The sequence below is a fragment of the Cyprinodon tularosa genome, unplaced genomic scaffold, assembly GCF_016077235.1.
Source record: "Cyprinodon tularosa strain WSP-4 unplaced genomic scaffold, ASM1607723v1 ctg134, whole genome shotgun sequence".
In the NCBI taxonomy this organism is placed as follows: Eukaryota; Metazoa; Chordata; class Actinopteri; order Cyprinodontiformes; family Cyprinodontidae; genus Cyprinodon; species Cyprinodon tularosa.
The window spans coordinates 173,669-194,999 of record NW_024038158.1 but is presented as its reverse complement, the minus strand read 5'-3'; the positions used below and the strand labels follow the sequence as shown (position 1 = coordinate 194,999).

Below are 21,331 nucleotides of genomic sequence, written 5' to 3'. Positions count from 1 at the left end.
AACATAATTTAACTCTCAGATTATACTTTCTGTAAAACAACTGTAATGTGTGAGCTGGCAAACATTATCGACAAGAGGAAATGTCTGCCTGTTATTTAACCAGCAACTGGCAAAGTAAACCTTTCAGATAAAAAGATATCTGGGCCCACAGAGATGCACCTGTTTAAATAAATTTAAACTCACACGTTTTTCTTCATTTCTCATTTAGTTTAGAGCTGATTCCGTCACACTGAGCAGAACCAGTCATGTGTTCAAATAAAACCTTCACTTTGAGTAAAGTAGACTAGAGGTGATGAATTTTTAGCTTTAGTTGCCTAACCGTTAGTGAAACAACTGGAAACTCATTAAGTCAGACATTATTCTGACGAGTAAACCCCAATATACCTAAAATGTTTTTTTATATTAGACTTAGACTTAGACTTAGACTTAGACTTCTTTATTTGTCATTTTGTATGCACAGGGTGCATACAGAACGAAATTGCGTTACATACAGCTTATGAACGTTGCATTGATATTTCACAATGGCACGAGTTATAGAAAAATACAAAAAGTGCAGCAGTGGTCAAAGTGTGAACAGTGCAGAGGATAAGAGACAGTGTGCAAGTTGCAGTGGTTCAGTGCAAAATGGCATTTGTGCAAAAAATGCGTTATTGAAAAATACAATGAGATGAACAATTTAAAGGGCTAAAAGTTAAAAGTTCAGCAGCATTTGATGCCCGATAATGTGCAATAGGTGCAGAGTTCGGATTGTGGATCAAAGGTTCAACAGTCTGATGGCAGTGGGGAAGAAGCTGTTGCACAACCTGGTGGATCTGCAGCGGATGCTGCGGAACCTCTTTCCAGAGGGCAGCAGGGAGAACAGTCCATGGTGGGGGTGTGAGGGGTCTTTGATGATATTACGGGCTCGGGACACACAGCGCTGTGATGAAATGTCCTTAATGGAGGGAAGAGGAGCCCCAATGATTCCTTCCGCTGTCCTCACCACCCTCCTCACATTCTTCCAGTCAGAAGCTCTGCAGCCTCCACACCACAGAGAGAGACAGCTGGTCAGAACGCTCTCTATGGTGCTTCTGTAGAAGGTTGTGAGGATGGGCGGGGGCAGGCGGGCTCTCCTCATCCTCCGCAGAAAGTACAAGCGCTTCTGTGCCCTCTTCACTAGAGATGAAGTGTTTACAGTCCAGGTGAGGTTGTCCGTGATGTGCACCCCCAGGAACTTTGTGCTGCTGACCACCTCCACAGCTGAGCTGTTGATGAGCAGTGGAGCATGGTGGGGGCGGTTTTTCCTGAAGTCGACGATGATCTCCTTCGTCTTCTCCACGTTCAGGATCAGACTGTTTTCACTGCACCAGTCCACCAGCTGCTCCACCTCCTCTCTGTAGTCCCGGTCGTTGTCGTCCCTGATGAGGCCCACCACCGTGGTGTCGTCCGCAAACTTCACGATGTGATTGGTGGTGAACCTGGGGACGCAGTCATATGTCATCAGGGTGAACAGCAGGGGGCTCAGGACGCAGCCCTGAGGGGAGCCCGTGCTGAGGGTGATGACATCAGAGGTGTTCTGACCGACCCGGACTGACTGAGGTCTGTTGGTGAGGAAGTCCAGCAGCCAGTTTCGAAGGGGTGTGTTGAAGCCCAGATGTTCCAGCTTTCCCACCAGGTGCTGTGGGATGATGGTGTTAAACGCTGAACTGAAGTCCAGGAACAGCATCCGCACGTGGGTGTTCTTCTCCTCCAGGTGGGCCAGGCTCAGGTGAAGAGCAGAGGAGATGGCGTCCTCAGTGGAGCGGTTTCGCCGGTAGGCAAACTGGAACGGGTCGAGTGTTGGGGGGAGACTGGAGACGATGTGTTCCTTTACCAGCCTTTCAAAGCACTTCATCATGATGGGAGTCAGTGCGACGGGCCGGTAGTCGTTGTAGCAGGTGACTTGAGGTTTCTTTGGCACTGGGATGATGGAGGCAGACTTGAAGCATGCTGGCACTGTGGCTTGCTCCAGCGAGGTGTTAAAAATGTCCGTGAGGACACCAGCTAGCTGACCTGCACACTCCTTGAGCACCCGCCCAGGTATGTTGTCGGGACCTGGGGCCTTCCGCGGGTTGACCCTCCTCAGAGTCTTCCACACGTCGGCTGTGTCAAGGCAGAGAACCTCCTCTTCCTGATGTGGGACAGCCTTCACTGCTGGAGTGCGATTTAGTGCCTCAAACCTCCCAAAGAAGTTATTTAGTCCGTTTAGGAAGTCAGCATCAACTTCATCCACCGGGGCAGGGGGCGTGTTGTAGTCTGTGATCGCCCGTATGCCTTGCCACATGCTCCTGGTGTTGTTGGCGTCGTGGAACAGATGCTGGATTTTCTGGTTATGGTTCCGCTTTGCTAACCTGATGGCACGGTTCAGGGTGGCTCTAGCTGTCCTCAGTGCCTCCTTGTCACCAGACTTGAAGGCTGAGTTCCGTGCTTTTAGCGCGTGGCGGACCTCCTCAGTCATCCAGGGCCGTTGGTTGGCTCGGGTGGTGATGGTCTTTGTTGTGCTGACGTCCTCGATGCAGTGGTTGATGTAGGCTGAAACAGTCATGGCGTACTCATCAACATTGATCTTGTTGTCATATGTTGCTGCTGATTTGAACATGTCCCATTCAGAGCATTCAAAGCAGTCCTGGAGTGCATCCATGGCCCCCTCCGTATATGTTTATAAACTTGTTTATATTCTTACTTTAACATTAAATTGACATGTATGTCTGTGTGGGGCATCTTTAACTATGTTCTTAAAAATGTAAAATGAAATATATAGATTAGGGCTGGACGATATAGAAAAAAAGCTTATCGATAAAAAAAAATGCATATTGATCGATATCGACAATTATTGAAAAGATTTGAAACCATATTTTATGTGCAGCTCTGCCTGGACATTTTATGATATTGCTAAATGATTTAATTTTAATAAAGAACACAAACACAGACTTCCAATTAAATATTTATTTAACCAACTTTTTTAACCATAACAGAATTGTTTTAAAGAAAAATAACTTAAGAGACCTGAGTTATGTTATTAAATACTGACAAAGAATAAACTAAAGTGACCAAAATAAATATAACAAATAAATGGACCCCCACCCCCCATCCCCACCCCCCCGCTGCCCCCATTCTTCTAAGCTGAACCTGGTTCAGTTAGTTTCCTGCTTTAACCTGAGTTATTACTTTGAAGTTTCTGGCCCCTCAGCATTTTTCTCTCAATTGTTAGAACAATGTGGGAAACTGCCCAGAACTTAATATATATATTTTCCCGAAGATTCCTCGGAGGAGAGCCGCGTCGGGGCCTACACAGCTCGTACGCCTGCGGCTGTGAGCGGCTGAGATGATAAAAAAAAAAAAAAAGTTGGTTGCTTTATCAGACTTCGTTTTCACTGGTTCCCTACACATTTTACAGATGAATGTGGTTTGTTTTTTGTCCGACTTGCCATGACAGAAATACTTCCAATCTGACGAACTACAAAAACCCTTCTTTGGAACAATTTCCTCCGCCTCTCCTTGCTGCGACATCTTCATGTGCTCTGTGTTGTGGTTTGAGAGGGCGGCGCTTTGTGACGGCGTGCCTGGGTCCGCGATTGTGATTGGTTGGGAGGAAGTAGTGACTAGCATAAACCTACATGCTAGGCTACAATGAGAAGGAAGGAAAACTGCGTTTTTTTATCGAACTTTTATCGATAGACGCCACACGTCTATCGATCGATATATATCGTTATTGCATTATCGCCCAGCCCTAATATAGATATTGCTTTTTAGATGGTCAATTTTATTTATATTGACTCAAATATTACAGTTAATACCATTAAATTATAAAATGACAATTAAATAACTAAATTACCCATCATCAGTGTTGTTTTCCTCATTGATGACTAAATTGTTTCTTTGACGCTCATTTTTTTCATGATGATAATGAAAACTGGGGAGCTAAACATGGATCTTTGATGACTAAAACATTACGATTCTTGGGTGAGTTTTCGTCGACGACACTAAACTAAATAAAACTGTTCGCGGGTGGTCTTTTAAAATGTTAAGACGTTTAAAAGGCATCATTGTGCTGTAATCTTTTAGACAAGCTAAGCAGAATCAGTCGTGCTGCTGAGTTGTGTATGTCATGCAGCTCACCTGGCATGCAGGGCTGCACAGTCTACATGACCACAGATGGATCATGGCAGAAGGGGAGAAAATGATCCAGAATTGTCTGGTACTGCGCGCTCAATTTTGACAAACTCTGCTCTTCCAGCTCTGCTTGTGCAGAACGGCGTCTTTACGCATGCGTAGCTCAGAGTCTGGGCTTCACGCTCCACACAGATGGTTCGCTCTTAGCCGTATGGCTCTTCCTGCTCTCGCTACTTAATAAACTATGTGGCTGATCATCCTTTGCCAAGCATAAAAATTCCCTTTGTCTAACAATCAAGATTTTATTTCTTCTAGTTCACAAGAGGTGCTACTTACATTTCTACCAAAAGTAATCCCTAAATTATATCTTAAGTAAATATTTAATTGCATTCTGTTTATTTTTGGATAAACACAGATTAAAAGGTACACAGATCTTTGAATATTTCTACAATATTTAAACATTTCAGTTAATATATTGAAATTTAGGTCTGGATTGGCATAGCATTATAAGACAGTTATGTAGATTATCTGTGTATTTGTTTGTTATATCAGATCCCTTTGGTATGATAATCTACTTTGACCCCTGAGCAGTGGTAACTAAGGGGTCAATTCTCAGAAATAAAGCCAAAACTGCCAAAGTAGAAAGAAGAATGATTTCGTTCTTTGCTTCTTTGGAGCAATAAAGATTTTATTGATCTGTGTGTAATGCATCATTCATAGTAGATCAGGAAGTGTTTGCTTTTTGATGGGAACGTATGTCTAAAACCATTCCTTTATTGTACATTTAGTTAGCTTGTCCGTCTGCTATATTAACCAATATGATGTGTTGAACTAGATCTGCTATTTTCACAACTTTTATGAGACAATTTTGTATAAAGTAGGGCATTATTTCATAAAAAAACAAACAAAAAAACATTTATTTAGATTCAATATATCAAAGTTTTCTGCCCAACAGCAATGATGAACTGCACAGCAGCATTCTACACCCAGTTATTGTAGTATCTAGGCTAGAGCTGTCAGTCTGGTAAATAATCTGGTGGTTATTTAAAATTATAAAGGTTAACTGTTTTTTTAAGTGCAACATAAAACTGACTAAAACCTTTTTAAGTTTTAGACGACTAAAACGATCACATATCGCAATGACCAGAATGTGACTAAAACTAACAATAGTTTTCGTCCTAAAGACTACATCTAAGATGGCTGTCAAAAACAACACTGCTAGAAATCCTATCAAAGACGACATTTTGTTATAAACAAACACTGTGAGTCAGTTAAAATGTGGCTTCCCTTAGTTGTCCTCTAAGAAATAAGTAAACCTGATTTGAACAGATTTGTTCATCACTACCTTTCAGCGACTCTAACTTTTTGTTGGTGGGAAAAAACTGGTTATTAGATGAAACATTTAATTTCCAGTAGAAATGTTTATATGTGTGCTCAACCACAGGCTTAGTTTATTTAAAGTGAGGGAACCCTTCTCTGATAGGTAGTGAAGTGATTCACATTCTCTCATGGGTTCATGCAAGTTCAGACTTGACCAGAACAAAAAAAAAAACTTATAAAATGTATGGGACATTTTAAAGGAAATCTTGTTTTCTAATGTTTATTGCTTTCACATATAATACATTTATTGTTAAAATTACCATGTAACACCCAGGCTTTCATAGGGTGCTCCACAATCATTCAGTAAGGTCTACAAATAAACAAGCTAATTTATTATTTTACTGACTACATAAGACTGTTCCATCTGTGACAATGAAGATTATGAGGAAGAAAACCGGTTGTGTACCTCGGAGAGGGGGATGAGCAAAAGGCAGCTGCCTTCCTCTCTGCTGGAGAAACACAGATAGCTGTCGGTGGTGTAGAGTGTCCCGGCTGTATGGGAGCGGCTGTGCGGCGTCCACACCGAGCATGAGGCCACCTCGTAGAGCTTCTCTGAACGGGGGAGCCGAAACAAAGCCAAGACGTACTCTCTGATGGCCTGTTCCTCTAAGATCCTGAAGGAAAAAAAGATTAAAAAGAGATGGCTTGAGATTTAGACTTGAATTAATTTTTATTTATTGCGATTAGAGTAACGGCACTGAAACAAATAGAAATTAGTTTAATTCAGTTTTTCTGATTATTTCTATAGCGCAAATTCACAACACGTCATCTCAAGGCACTTTACAGTTAAACCAGATCATCCAGTCAAATTGATTCAAAGTTTTCTATCTAAGGAAAACCAGTTGATTGCATGAACTGGAAGGTAATCCCTCACACTAAGCATGCTTGTAGCGACAGTGGAGAGGAAAACCTCCCTTTTAACAGGAAGAAACCTCCAGCAGAACCAGGCTCAGTGTGAGCGGCCATCTGCTGAGGCCGACTGGGGTTCAAGGAGAAAGAAGCAGAGATACAAAAAGCAGCTGTAAAAGGCGGTCCCGTCCAGGAAACACACAACCAGGCAGTCGAGCTCCGAGCCAGCTCCCATGTCAGAGGATGAAAGAGAGCACATCCAGCCAGTCACAGTCAGAGAAACAAGACCACACTGGAAAATAGGCGGATCTCCAACATTTATAAACAAAGGTGTTAATGGCAGCAGCACAGCTGATATTTCTCTCCTGGATGGAGTCACAGCCAAATGAGCAAATGAATATTTAAAAAAATCTAATAAAAGGCTCTTCAATATAATAGTTTAATTACATTTCCCTTTAATCTCAGTCAAACCAATTTCCTCATTGACAGATAAAATACAGAAATAAATTAAACATAAACAATTAGATATCATCTGACTAAATGATATCTGTGTTTAGTTTCCATTCATTGGGGAGAGCCAACCAGAGTTTTAAGAACAATATTCAAGAAATCTCAGGGTATGGAGACCCTGGCAAACCGGTTTGCTGACAATTTGTGAGTCAAGTTGGTTGTTAGAACAGCGGGAATGGACTCTAACCCCCAGCCTGAGAAGTTAGTGAAATTCCCTACAATGAAAAAAAGACTCTGATTTGTTTAATACCTATAGGGTCTTATTTTTGTGTTTTAAATGTCCTGACCTCCAACTTGTGCAGAGCTAGTTGGTTCCTAGTCAGACAAATTATAACCCCTAACAGCGCCTCAGGTCAACAAACCGTTTTGGAATTGTGCTAAACTTTTTTTAGACGATGAAATGCATCGAAAATTTCACAATTTCACAAAACAAACGTATTATAATCTTTACATGTGCATATTGGAAATCTTTATAGCAGCATATTCTAATGTTTGAGGTAAATCTAAGATTTGTGCACAAATGAAAATTTCTTTATGTGCCAAAATGTAATATTCTGAAAGACTAATGAGAACAGTTGCAGTTAAGCAAATAAAAAAGAGTGAGAGAAACAAACTGAATAAACATGCGTTTTACAAATTTAAAAAATTAAATTGTTATAACTGAGTAAGAAAATGTAAGGGAGCAGATAAACCAATGATATTTTAGAATAAAAACACTTTTCATCATGAATAATAGGTTATTTTGTCGGTGTTAGCAGTATCAGTCTGGCTGTTATTTTAATATATTTTTGCATACACACGTTAAGTTCTCAGTTCCTGTTTTCTTCCCTTTGGTCTATGTGTGCAACATGTTTTATTTCTTCTTCCTTATTTTGCTCTCTTTATTGCATTTGTTGCTCATATAGAAACTATTAAAACCTATTAATAATTAGTATGTTTAAACAAACACATTATAAAAAAATAAATAAAATAAAAAAACACAAACAATAGCTGGTTAAAAACAGTTAAACATTTGAACCAACAGGGCAATTTCCAGAGAGCTGTTAGGTTGAAACTCATAATTTTAGGACTTTATTCTCTTAATATTAAGACTTTATTCTTGTAAGTTTATGACTATTCTCATTGTGACCTTATTTCTCGTAACATTACAACTTTTTTCTCATAATGTTACGACTTTATTCTCACAATAAATTTTAAAAACTCTCTAACCTGGCCCTAATACTCGGTCGTAAACAGGCATCTCTCTAATCAACTGACTATAAAGAAATGCTGGACACCAAAAAAAAAAAAAAAACATTAACAGCAGCTGCAAACTGATTAGAAGTGAAGTTCAAGACTCACATTCCTCAATATAGACGTTAGCTGAGCTCATATGTAGTTCCAAATTTAACATTAATAATTTAGGAGCGCATTGCTGCTGCTGCCAGAACACATTCAGGAAAGAATTAAACTCAGTTATTTAATGATGACTTCATTTTATTTCAACTCTTTAAAGCAGGATTTAGAAAAACTTATTCATGCATTTATTTTTAGTAGGATCGATTACAGCAACAGTGTCTTAACAGGTGATCCAAAACGCTGCTGCCAAGGTTCTCACTAGAACTAAGAAAGTAGAACATATGAGCGCGGTTCTGAAGTCCTTCCACTGGCTCCCTGTAGCTCAGAGAGTAAATATTAAATGTTTCTGTTAGTCTATAAATCACTGAATAGATCAGAACTTCAATACTTTACAGATTTGTTGTCAGTGCATCAACCTCCCAGACCACTCAGGTCTTCTACAGTAGTTCCTGCCTACTCTGTTCACCAAGAACTAGAACCAAACATGGAGAAGCAGCATTTAGTTCCTGTGTTCCACTGATCTGGAACAAACTCCCAGAAGACTTAAAAAATACTGAAAGCCTGTGTTCTTTTAAGTGAAAGTTAAAACCCCAATTTAAAAAAAAAATGCCTTCGACTACTGAAATTAAACCACTAACTGAGGTATTATTAGCTTAAATTTATGGTCCAACTGTTTTATTAGTTTTACTACCTGTTTTTATCTTTACTAACTTCTATTCTTCTTTTACTTTCCTTTTATTTTTTTGATAAATTATTGTAAAGCACTTTAAATTCTCTTTGTACCGATATGTGCTCTGTAAATAAACTTGGCTTGCCTTTAAGAGAAAAGCAATTGTCCTAAAGTGTTTTGTTGCTAACTTCACTACCCACAACTATGAAGAAAACAGTAGAGGTGATTTTCTGAAAAGCAGCCAATCACAGGCCGTTTACTTTCTCGCGATGGTTACTCCCTCAAGTGACAAAAGTTGACATGATTGCACAGAAAAATACGAGTAGAAGAGAATCCACACGGTGTGTTAAAAGCGAGCCACGTGCGCGGGGACAGATAATGCAATCATACGTGTGACTTATTGGGGGAGTTCATGGTATTGAATGTGCAATCATAAAATGTTCAAAAAGCTTACATGGGGGTGTTTTAGAAAAATACTGCATCATTATTTATTACCAGCGTGCATATTTAGCAGAATTGTTACTTTATAATAAAGGCTCGTCCTTACTCCATTCAATATTGTTGAGGTCTTTAAAAAAACAGTGTGTATATTAATGCTAACTTTGCTTATTTTATATTTTTTTACAATATATATTGAAATAGGTTTTATCTATTAATTTTGCTTTTAAATATAAAACATAATAAGGTAATCTGGTTTAACTGCAGAGCTGTCTGCTCTCTCTCTCTCTCTCTCACACGGTGGGACATCACCTCTTGTCTTCATATAGATCATAACTGTTCATTACAGGAAAGCAGTTTAAAGCTTCTAAGTAAGTAAAAATGAAAGATTTTATTTAGGTTTTTATTCTTCCAATCTGTTTTTATCTGCCTTTATCTAACCTTTTTGATATGCGTGCCGTCTGCTGCAGCACTCTGTCCAGTTCCAGGCCTTCGCTGTCCAGCAGCCGCCTCAGGGTGATGTCAGCCAGCTGACCCATGACCCCGAAGGCCTCATCCAGGTTCAGGAACATGGAGAACTCTCTCTGTCGCTTTCGGGTGGTGACCCTGATCGCTTCAGTTATCAGAGCAGTGGAGACCCGCTCCAACCGAGTTACCTCCGCCCAGGGGATCACAAACTTCACTGGGGACAAAAAAAAGAGAAGTGTGATATGCAGGAGAAAAACAAGCAAAATTAATTCATAAGAGACAAGAAAGATACAGTTTATTGGAGCCGACTAATTTAGGACAAAGAGCGCATTACCCAGAGAAGAAGTTCACAGGTCGAAGGTAACTTTTAAGGAGCTGCTGAGATCCAAAGCTTAGGTGAAAAAATACATCAAAAGAGCAGCTTTATGGAAGAGAAGCAAGTAATAAAGAGTTGGAAGAAAACTTTCAAAAAACATACTTGCAGTTTGCTACAAATACTGAATTGGACTCAACCAAAAAAAAAAGGATGGAAGAAGGTGTTTTTTATTTTTTATTTTTTTGCATAAAAACTAGTTTGAATCCACAATCCAACACATTGTGGTGTCAGCATCATTCTTTGGGAAGACTCTTCTTTAGAAGGAATGGATTGAAAGTTTTGAAGGTTTAGTGCAGGGGTAACCAATTAAACATCAGCAGGGTCCGAATAAAGAAAATCATCATCCACTAAAGGTCCGGACACATTTTAAATTATAATCTGTTACATGAAACAGAATTTAACACTGAAATAAAATTAGATTTGTATGCATCCATGTTATACATCGACTTTTAAATAAAAAGATCACACACACACACACACACACATATCAGTTCTGACTGAAAAGGTGTCATGGCTCCAAAAACAGAAGAGGATATAAAGAGAGAAACACATTTCCGGCTGTCGACCTACTCATCATAACGAGATTCTATTATCACACAAAACTTTACTGGAATGACAAAACTATTATAACAATGACTGTTAAAATGACCAAGTCACGTTCTACGAGTGACTTCCTGTGTCACTGATTCACTCTAGTTCAGGTGTAACCAATTGAAAATCAGTGGGGTTTGAATAAAGAAAATCATCAACCAGTAAAGGTTCACAGACATTTTTAATTATAATCTGGAAACAGATAATCTGTAAACTTTAAACCGAATTTAATACTTAAATAAAATTAGGTTGTTAATGCATCCTTGACTTTTATAATAAAAAAATATAATTTAAGCTACAGAGGGCTTTACCCTTTTAACAGAAGCAACGCAAGGGAAATTAGACATTAGAAATTAAGTCGTCAGACAACAGGCCGTAATTTATAAATGTTTTAAATCAGGTCGGGTCTGGATCCGGACCGCGGTCCGCTAATCTGTGACCTCTGGTATAGGAAAATATACAGCAGGTGCTGATGGGAAATGTCTACGATCAAAGCCTGACTGTGTGTTAGAATGGCCCAGTCAAAGTCCAGACCTGATTCCAATAGAGAATCTGCAGCAAAACCTGAAGATCTCTGTTCATCTTCCTCTCCATTAATCTTCCTGAGCTATTTTAAGAGGAAGAATGGGATGTAGTTGGACACACCTTGAGGAGATATATCCTGAAGTGGAAGGGTGGTCCGATTATTATTGACTTAGGAAGATTCAAAATCATAAAAGAGCATGACTCACATGCTTTAATTGTATTTCTTCATCACTAAAAATCCAATGAAATATGACTTTTTCTTAGTTGCTACATTTAAAAATGTTTATGAAGGTTTAACATAGCTGATAAAGACGGAGTGCATTTCTTGATAAACTAAAATGTGCTTTGTATGACTGTTTGTCCTGCATACCTTCTTTTCCCAGCAGAAATGAGTAGAAGGCCATGTGGTTGACACTGAGGTAGAGGAAGCCCTGCCGAGGCACCCGGCCCTTCCAGCAGCAGCAGGAGTAGTAGGTCACCAGTTTCTCTGATGAAGGGAGGCTAAAGTGCAGCTCAAACTTCTGAAGGGCCTCTCTGAACTTCTCTGGATCCTCCTCCTGAGCTGCCTGACGTCCCTGAACCTCCTCTGCAATAAGGCCCTGCACAGGACACCCATTCAGCTCATTTCAGGAAGGAGACTTTTTTATTTTTTATTTTATTTTATGGAAACAGACATGATTCAAACCTTAACTTTTCCTCGCACAAAGCCGACTGCATCTTCTCTGTTCTCAAACACAGACAGAGATTGAAGTAGGTTTCGGACCAGCCAGCCCCAGTGCTCATTTACTTCCTCTATGGTGGCTCCTGTTGGACAAAAAGCCGTAAAAACAAAACTACGATGTAACACACATTTAGTGACCTCAAATGGCAATAGAGGCTTTTAGGGAGGAACAGGTGAAAAAGTGGTGATTCTACTCACCGCTGGCGATCACCCAGCTGATTTGAGAGCCAGGAACCTGCAACAGGATGCGGAATGGTGTGACCCTGGCATTGGAGTCCAGCACCGTGTCCAACGCCCCGACCAGGAGACCTAAAGAAACCGCAAGAACAGGCGTTAGCACTGAAATACTAGATGGCTTAAGGGCAGATTATACTTCTGCATCCGCACACATCAAATGTCGCTTGGATCTGGTCACAAACCAGTTTTGCTGGTATGCTTCTGCACCCTCGGTCTGGAATTTCTAGGGGCGCAAAGCAGTTTCCCGCCAAAGCGCAAGGGAGAGCCTATTGGAGACCTCAAGAGAACTTCAGTGAATGTTCAGGAGAACTTCGGCGGCGGAAGTGGTTATTTTCCAAAACAACAGTGGCACTGGAGTTGCTAGACATCGAAGAGGAACAGGCTCTGTTAATGGAGCGAACGTCCTCAATTAACCTTTCGTCGTAGTTGTCCATTGTAGTTGTTTCTTGGTTTTTAAAAATGGTGCGCCCCGGCACCGAATTGAGAAAGACGACCGCCCAGATAGCCGGAAAGGCATACTAAGTACCAATCACAGCTGCTTTTTGTCTGCGCACTTCTGCTTGAGGTCTGTGTGGGTTTGCGACCGTCCGACGCGTAGTCAGGAGTTTTTTGAGGTGCGCGAGGACAGTTGCAGAACGTCTGCGCGACGGGTGTGGTCGCGCATAGAGACAGATTTGATTGTTGCAGAGGCTATGCGTCAGAAGCATTAATTGGCCTTTAGTCTAAGGAACCTAATTTTTTACATTGGTTATGGCAGAAACATAATTAGAACCATCATGGAAATGAAGCAGACATCCCAAAGGAATATTACCATATTCTGAATTACATAATAAAAAAATAATCTATAATTAATAATAAAGACCTGATGAAACAATTCAAAAAACAAACACTTAACACTTCACAAGAAAATGTGAGTACAGTTAATCCAAAGAAAAAAACTCTTCCCTCATTACAGATTTATATATAAAGATTTTCAGCTATTATTTCAAAATAACAGGGTAGTGCTGCATAATAGGGTTGTCCCAATGCTAACATTTCAATTTGATATCAGGAATGCAAGTTATTGATTAATAAATTAATCTAAAATTAGTTGATCTTATCACCCGACGATTAATAATTAATCTGGTCTGATATAATATTATAATATAAAAACCTCTTGATATTATAAAAAAAAGGGAACACAAGGAGAATGAAAAGCTCTGTTTCACATCCAAGGTTAGCTTTTTAACACACTCATTTAAAAACATGAGGGCTGCAGCATTTGATCAGGCAGGAAACAGTTTCTTCAGCTGAGCTCCAATCACCACAGCAGATGTTCAGGAGATTAAAATTATTCCCCCAAAACAGCTAAAGTTGAACCGTTTTATGGCTCAGAGTTTCCAGGCAAACTGAAACAGATGACAAACAGGCGTAATCATTGAAGGCTAAAACCTTCTTTAGTGCCAGAAGGCGCTTATTTGCAGCGCCTCGTCACACTGAAGCACCATTAATGTGAAAATGCTTTCAAACAACTATTCTCCACTGACTGATTCATAGGATTTCAGCACTGAACATTGCTATCAAACTGAAGGGTTACTGGGGGTTTCTAGGCTCTCTGAAAACAGCCTGACTATTTTGGTTTCAGGTTCATCTCCTATGAAATCATCTCTCAGCTTTCTCCATAAGCCAGAAACCTTTTAAGATGAGGATTCAGAGCTGCAGGATATAAGGAAAAAAAACCCAAAACTGATGATTTTATTAATGGCCACCAACTACAGTTTGTTTCCCCCCATTCCTTCCAAACTTGTGTCATTTTGTTTGAGTTCGGCCTGTTTTTCCAGTGTAGTCCCGTTTCTCTGACTGTGACTAAATGGGTGTGCTCTCTTCATCCTCTGACATGGGAGCTGGCTCGGAGCTTGTCTGCCTGGATGTTTGTTTCCTGGACAGAGCCGTATGTAGAGCTGGTTTACATTTGCTTTTTGTATCTCTGTTTCTTTTTTTGTCTGCTTCTGTCTCCTTGAACCCCAGTCGGCCTCAGCAGATGGCCGCTCACACTGAGCCTGGTTCCGCTGTTGTTTTCTTCGTGTTAAATGGGAGGTTTTTCCTCTCCACTGTCGCTACAAGCACGCTTAGTGTGAAGGATTGCCTTGGAGTCAATGAATCGATGCAATCAGCTGGCTTTCCTTAGATAGAAAACTTAGAATTAATTTGACTGTATGATCTGGGGAAATGTAAAGTGCTTTGAGATGAAGCTACTTGCCCAAGTAACAGGTGAGGATAATCTTAGCATCCAACATGTTTCACTTCACTTCAAATGGTAAGGACCATCTTTACCAGACCGCATGAAGGCAGCATAGAAGTCATCAACCCAGCATGCATCAAGCAGGTGAAAAAAGTGGCGTCAATGGGTGATAAATATAATAACAGATGTATAATTGTTGAGGTATTTATGGGTTTTTATATATGGCAAGTGCCAATTTTTAAGTTATTAGAAAAATGACACATATTTAGGCATACATGTGGCTCCCATTAAGAATGGTACATATCTGAACCGATAGCACATTTAATTAATGCAGAAGGAAAGTCCTACCTTAAAAGAACATTTTAAAGTAAGACGACCACTGAAGTCACACCTTTAAAATTGGATGCAGACAAATGAAATATTCCAAACTTTTCCAAATATTTGGAACATTTCCATTTATTAATTGTTGATAAGCCAATTTTCTTTACTTTGCAGTAAGTAGGATGACAAACATCAAGCAGTTTTTACTCGAAAACGGACTAAATACAGGACGAAATTTCACTCACTGAGGATAATATAAAATATAGGTAGAAAAAATGTTTTTAGGAAGAAGTACAGATCCCTTTTTTCTTATAAAAATAAACTGTTTCCTTCAATTTCAGCAAAAACTTCAAGTTTAATTCAATAGTGGGCAGAAGTATTAGTAGTTTTTTTATATATATATATATATATATAAAAATATATAAAAACACAATAAAGTAGTTTTGCGCAAATATATAGTAATATAATATATGTGATGAAATAGATTTTTTTTTTTTTTTAATAGAGCATTTTAAATGCCATTATTATCAATGCCAATTAAGGCCTTCATTTAAATAAATAATAATATAATGGCTTTTAATGACCGGTGGAAACCGTGAACAAGCAGTGTGGAAGTTCTTTTCTAGCAGGCACTCTCAGCCAAATTTCAGATTCCACACATCGTCTGAAACAGCAGAGCCGCCTGCCACAAGAAACCATCCGTCTGTCCCCACAACCTCAGAAGAGCTTTGATCTGGTAACACCTCCAGGAAAAAAGAAACCCCATCTGAAACCCTTTTTTTGCAAACACTGACGCTGAACATCAACCATTGCATGTTGATGGATCTGAATACAAGTTTAAATCTGACTGCATAATATCTGGATGATTAAACTGGACTTATAATTTGGCTTTGAAGACAAGAGGAGAATATAAGATCAACAAAGTGAAAGGCAGGTGTTTCATTTCCCAGCACTGCTCAGCGGCTGTGCTCGGATGCGTTTGTTTTCACAGCTTTTAGAGTGAAACCCAGCTAGGTTTCAGCGCTTTTAACCCTGGTAACATCACACATATGGCTGTGTTACAAGCAGACATCAGCATAAACCTAAACTCTCCCAGTTTCCCCACTGTCAGACAATAAACAGCATTTCTAATCTATTCCTTCTTTCTGTTGTTCAAACATCAGCACTGTTTATGGTTGATTGACTTTATTGATCTCACAGTGGAGAAATTGACTTGTTACCTCAGCTCAAATAGTCAAAGAAGAAGAATGTGCCAAAGGGAGAAAAAGGTGTGTTGGATATATACAGTGCATCCACATATAACAAGTTTTTATTTATATAGATGGATATTTATATATACAGCTATTGCACTGGGTGTCAAATATAAAGAAACAGGTTATTGCACAGGGTATCAAATAGTAGTTTCACATTATTTATTGCAGAAGCTGTTGCTGTTGTAGTGAGGCATTTTAGAGTTTGGTTGCAGAAGGGAAGTATGATCTGCAGTAGCATTCCTTTTTACAAACAAGGTGTAAAGATCTCTCACTAAATGAGTTGCTCAGCTCCTCTACAATCTGGTGCACAGGGTGGAAGGTGTCATCCATGATGGATGTAAGCTTGGACAGCACCTTCCTTTCAACCCAATGGCGTAACGACACAACAATAGGCCCTTAAGCAACATTATCTGGATGGGCCCCATATGAAGTACAACACGTGATAAAGGTTCAGGATATGGCGACAGTTCCATAAATTGGACAAGAAGATGCAATTATGCAATTCTCAGTAGTATGTGATCACACATCACACACGGAAAAATAGTGACTGTGCACCTTGAATGGAACTATTGGTGACAGCGCACCACCACATGTTACAGACATCGCAAGTTCCAAAAACTCATTTCAGGGAGAGCAACCTCCTCCCCACGGCCCGCAACCTCTTGTTCTGTCTGCGCAATCGCAGTAGTTCTAATCCGCACATGATGCACAAATTATTGTACTGCCTGCACGCTCTCACTCGCATTAAAGAAACACCACCTCGCATAGTCTTCACAGCCCCCCTCCTCACCCGCGCTCTCTCCATTCATCTCCTGGTCGCCATCTTTCCTCACTGTAGCAGCAACGTCCACCTCTCCCAATTTGGTTCTTTGAAAGAACCTGTTTATTTATGTTAATTTATTCCGTTCTTCAAGCACCTCTTCTTTCCTTTTTCTTTTCTGGAATCCGCTTAAATGCCTCATTTTAGTATCCATTGTCGCCAACACATTGTACGTAACAGTTATAATTTTAATCTACGTCAGGGGTGTCAAACTGGCTCCAGAAAGGGCCGTGTGGCTGCAGGTTTCCTTTCCAACCAAGCAATAGCACACCAGACTCCAGTCATCTCATCAAATGAGTCCAATCTGAACATGATGACTTGATGGGATGAATGGAGTCTGGTGTGCTATTGCTTGGTTGGAAAGAAAACCTGCAGCCACACGGCCCTTTCTGGAACCAGTTTGACAGCTGTGATCTACGTTCTGGGTAACCCAGATACTCAAATACATCGTTCTTTTAAGATCTTTATTGCGGTTTGAAAATACACAGCTATTAACATAGTAATTAAAAGTACCACTGTCTGCTTTGCTATTGGTGTGGTGTTTAAGCGGCTCACCATCGTGTTGAAATCTGGCATGTGTTGCGGTATAAATACAGTCCAGTGCGGTCAGTCATTTCAGTATCAGGTGGGTTTAAGAGGAGTTTTTCGCACCATTACATCTACAAAGAGACGTCCTAGTCTACTGCTCTACTGTATTACTAGTCTCCTAATGATAAGGTCCCTAAAGGCCAATTTATACTTCTGACTATAGCCTCTGCAACCGTCAGAGTTGGAGGCGGGTCTGGCTATGGCGGTCTTCCATAGAGGTTAGATCACTGTCAACAGCTTGTCCCGCCTTAGCTGTGAATCTGATATAGTTTGATCTACCAGATAAAAGCCTCCTTAAAAGAACAGCTGGATTTAAACAGATTGCATAAAAGTGGTTCAGCCGAAATCATTTTAGGGGTATTAAGGTAAAAGGGGGATGGCTACATACTGGGTTATTTTTTCGGATATTAAGGAACAACACACCTTCCAGTTAGTTCCCTTAAAGCACTAGTTTCTATCTATATAATACAATCCCAATAAATGTATAGTTATAATCCAAAAAAAATATGTACAAGTAGGCCTACTTTTTTAAAGGAGAGTAGTAGTAACAAAGTGCATTCATTCCACATGCAGTACAGTCATTTCTCAGGCTGCTGGAACAAGTGAAGGACACTAAAAGAGTGAATCCTGAGCAAGAAGACAACAGCACTCGACCCTTCACCCCTTTCACCATGGGAACTGCAGGGACAGACACATATATGGTAAAACCCAACCAGGAAGTTCCCACTATTCTGTTTTATGGGAGAAAAAAAAAAACTAAATAGGATTCTCTAGAAGGAGGAAGACAGAGAAGGCACTGTGTGCCACTCATATGACTGTAGGGACGACTTCCAGTGAGTCCAAACAGCCTGATGAGCAGAAACAATTACAGAGAGGAAGCTGTATGAATGGGAAACAGTTGAATAGGCTATTAAAAGAAAAAAAAATCCCATTGCAAAAGTACTCCCATTACAGAAAGGATATCTGGACGATGATGAGGATGTTTATTCATTTAGGTATCAAGGAGAAAAAACAAAATCTCAAAACCTGTCCTGGCTTCTAAGCTTTGCAGAAAAAGCACCTTGTTTTCAAACAGAAACCATCAAATGTATTATTCTCCTTAAAGTCTTTACTTGTATTAACGTTAGAATCAGACTTCAGTGTATTTATTGGTGTTTTATGTCACAGACCAAATAAATGGGGCATATTTCTTAGTTTAATCGTCTTTAATTATGTTCTTACTCACAATGCTATGCATTAGCCTGAATACGCCACCCTCTCTCACTTACTGGTGGTAGTGTCATGCTGCAGGGATGCTTTTAACCAGCAGAGACTATGTAAAAGTTTACCTTTTAGCAGGAAAACAACCCATAAAAAAAACTACAGGCAGAAAAAACACTTAAACCTTTTAGATCAAAGTGCGGCTATTTGCAGAAGAGCAGTTCAGTCAAAGTCCAGCATAGGATCAATCTAATCTGTGGTAAGACAAAGGAAAAACAGAGGCTTCTGTTCATAGACAATCTTAATCTAATCTTAAAGGCCAATTTATGCTTCTGACACATAGCCTCTGCAACCATCAAACCTGTCTCTGTGCACCTCAAAAACATCCTGACTACTTGCCGGACGGTTGCAAACCCGCACAAACCTCAGGCGGAAGTGCACAGACAAAAAGCAGCTGTGATTGGTCCTTGGTATGCCTTTCCGACTGTCAGTGTGGTCGTCCTTCTCGATTCAGTGCCGGGGCGCGCCATTTTTAAAAAACAACTACAATGGACAACTATGACGAAATGTTAATCGGTCTTTTTGCCAACTCCATTAACAGAACCTGTTCTTCAATGTCTATCACCTCTAGATCCATATTTGTGACAGCGATATCTTGCAGAAGCACCATTAATTGTTTTGGAAGATAAATACTCCCCCCTTGCGCTTTGGCGGGAAACGGCTTTGCGCCCCTTGAAATTCCAGACCGACGGTGCAGAAGCATACCAGCAAAACTGGTTCACGACCAGACGCAAGCGACATTTGATGTGTGCGCTTGCAGAAGTTTTATCTGCCCTTAACTAGACTGAGATATTTTGCAAAAAGGAATTGGCAAAAAAAAAAAAAGCTTTTGAAAGCCAGTAGAGCTTTTTATAATATCCAAAATACACCAAGAATTGGTTTTAATTAGTGTTGCACTGATACCAGTATCAGGCGGTGCCCTGATCCAGCATTAAAATGGTGGTATCTCTATCAGCAAGTACCAATAAATAGGGCACCGATACTATTTTGAGAGCAAAAAGTTAATTCAACTCTTGTCACCCATTCCAGCTAGGCAATAAAAAGTTTTACTGGATTCAATTTGTATTAATCTTTTTCAATTCAAATTGCAATTATTTTACATCCAATGCAGTATGCAGTTCTTCATATATACACACAGATATCAATCAAACAGATGGTATTGGTATCGGCCAATCCTGCACAGCCAGGCATCGGGAATCGAGTTCAAAAAACGGCATCAGTGCAATACTAGTTTAATGTGAAAATACTAGAAAATATTTCCTTAAAGGTTGAAATGTAGTTCTGTTAATAAAACTTTGCAAACACCATAGAGTTCATTCCTGAATCTTAGAATCCACATTATTCTTCTTTTGTACACAAAAAGCAAGATATTAGAATAATAGTTGCACAGAGCTGCATCACTCCTATTACCTTATTTTAGCTGATGCACCTTTGGGGCCCTGAGACGAGGGTCCAGTTTCCTCCCATTGGTCAATAATCAAAGGAATGTATGTAATGGGATCATTCTTGTTAAGGAGAGCAACGAAAAAGGCAAAGCAGGCTTGCTGATACAGATCTAAATTATGATGTAAATAGAAAACAGTAGAAAAACCTGTTTTGGAAAACACTAAGGACTTCTTTTAGTTCAGACTTATTGTTATGCAACTTTACTGAACTTTTGCATGTAGAAGTTCTTCAAAACATATTGTTATTATTGTTATTTAATGAAAACGGTTGAAAAGGCAGATGAGATAAGCTGCCTGTTGGGGCCACCTCCTTTAGAAGCCATGCTGAGCTGTAACTTGGTCCTTTGGTCAGCTTCAGGGCGCATGATTATGATAGCAGCTTTAGTGAACTTTGATTTAATAATGGCAGTAAAGTGTGAGGGAAACACTCCCTCCTACACCTGGAAGCCTTCCTTCCCTCCCTGCAGAGTTTCCCACCTGCCTCCCTCTGGCCTCCCTCCCTGCTACCCATCCAGCCTGCCGCCGCCCCTGCTGCCTAACTTGGCGGAGGGATTTGTTTTGTTTACCTGTTATTTTATTCGTTGGCTCTCCGTGGCCTCTCCTCCTCTGTAGAAGGAAGAAGTCGTTGCTCCTCACGGTCACCCAGAGCTTCAGAGCGTTTTTCAGCAGAACTTCCTCCGGGTTCAGCCACATTTCTTCTCGCGGGGAGGAACCGGAGGAAGCCCTCCGCCGTGTCGCTCGGTGCTGCGGAGGAGTATGAGGATTTCCGCCTGTCCTCCGGCTGTGAGCAGGAGGTGGGATGGGTGGGGGTGGTTGGAGTTAAAGTGGTGGGTTTGAGGGTTTGCCCATGATTATTCTGCTTGCCTGACAGCAGCAGGCTTCGGTCTGCTTCTGCTTGCAGCTTCACTCCCCCCCCAGATCCACAGCAGCTGTACTCACCATGCAAAGATCGTCTATGCTACAAATCACCCTGTTAATAAATTATTGCTCCGCCCTTTACTGAGCTCAGAAGTTCCCAAAAATGCAATATTTTGATACGGAATAGGATTAGGGCCACTGAAAAAAATTCAAAAAGTGAACTGACAATGAACAACAACATTTTTACATTTTATTTCAGTTTAATATGAGAAAAAAGTCCGAATTCTGACTTTAATCTCAGAATTTTTGGATGAAGGAAAAGATGTGTAAA

General features: G+C 40.2%; 1 protein-coding gene across 1 annotated transcript in view; it reads right to left on the bottom strand.

Annotated features, from left to right (window-relative positions):
* Positions 1-21,080, bottom strand: part of LOC119778480 (TBC1 domain family member 8) — a 47,218-nt gene extending 26,138 nt beyond the window's left edge. The window contains exons 1-6 of the mRNA XM_038277693.1: positions 20,709-21,080; positions 12,196-12,306; positions 11,962-12,080; positions 11,647-11,875; positions 9,758-9,998; positions 5,918-6,125 (exon numbers count right to left, since the gene is read on the bottom strand). Of these exons, the coding sequence (XP_038133621.1) occupies positions 5,918-6,125; positions 9,758-9,998; positions 11,647-11,875; positions 11,962-12,080; positions 12,196-12,306; positions 20,709-20,835 (1,035 nt within the window). The 5' untranslated portion in view covers positions 20,836-21,080. The remainder of the gene's footprint in view (positions 1-5,917; positions 6,126-9,757; positions 9,999-11,646; positions 11,876-11,961; positions 12,081-12,195; positions 12,307-20,708) is intronic.
* Positions 21,081-21,331: the final 251 nt, after the last annotated feature.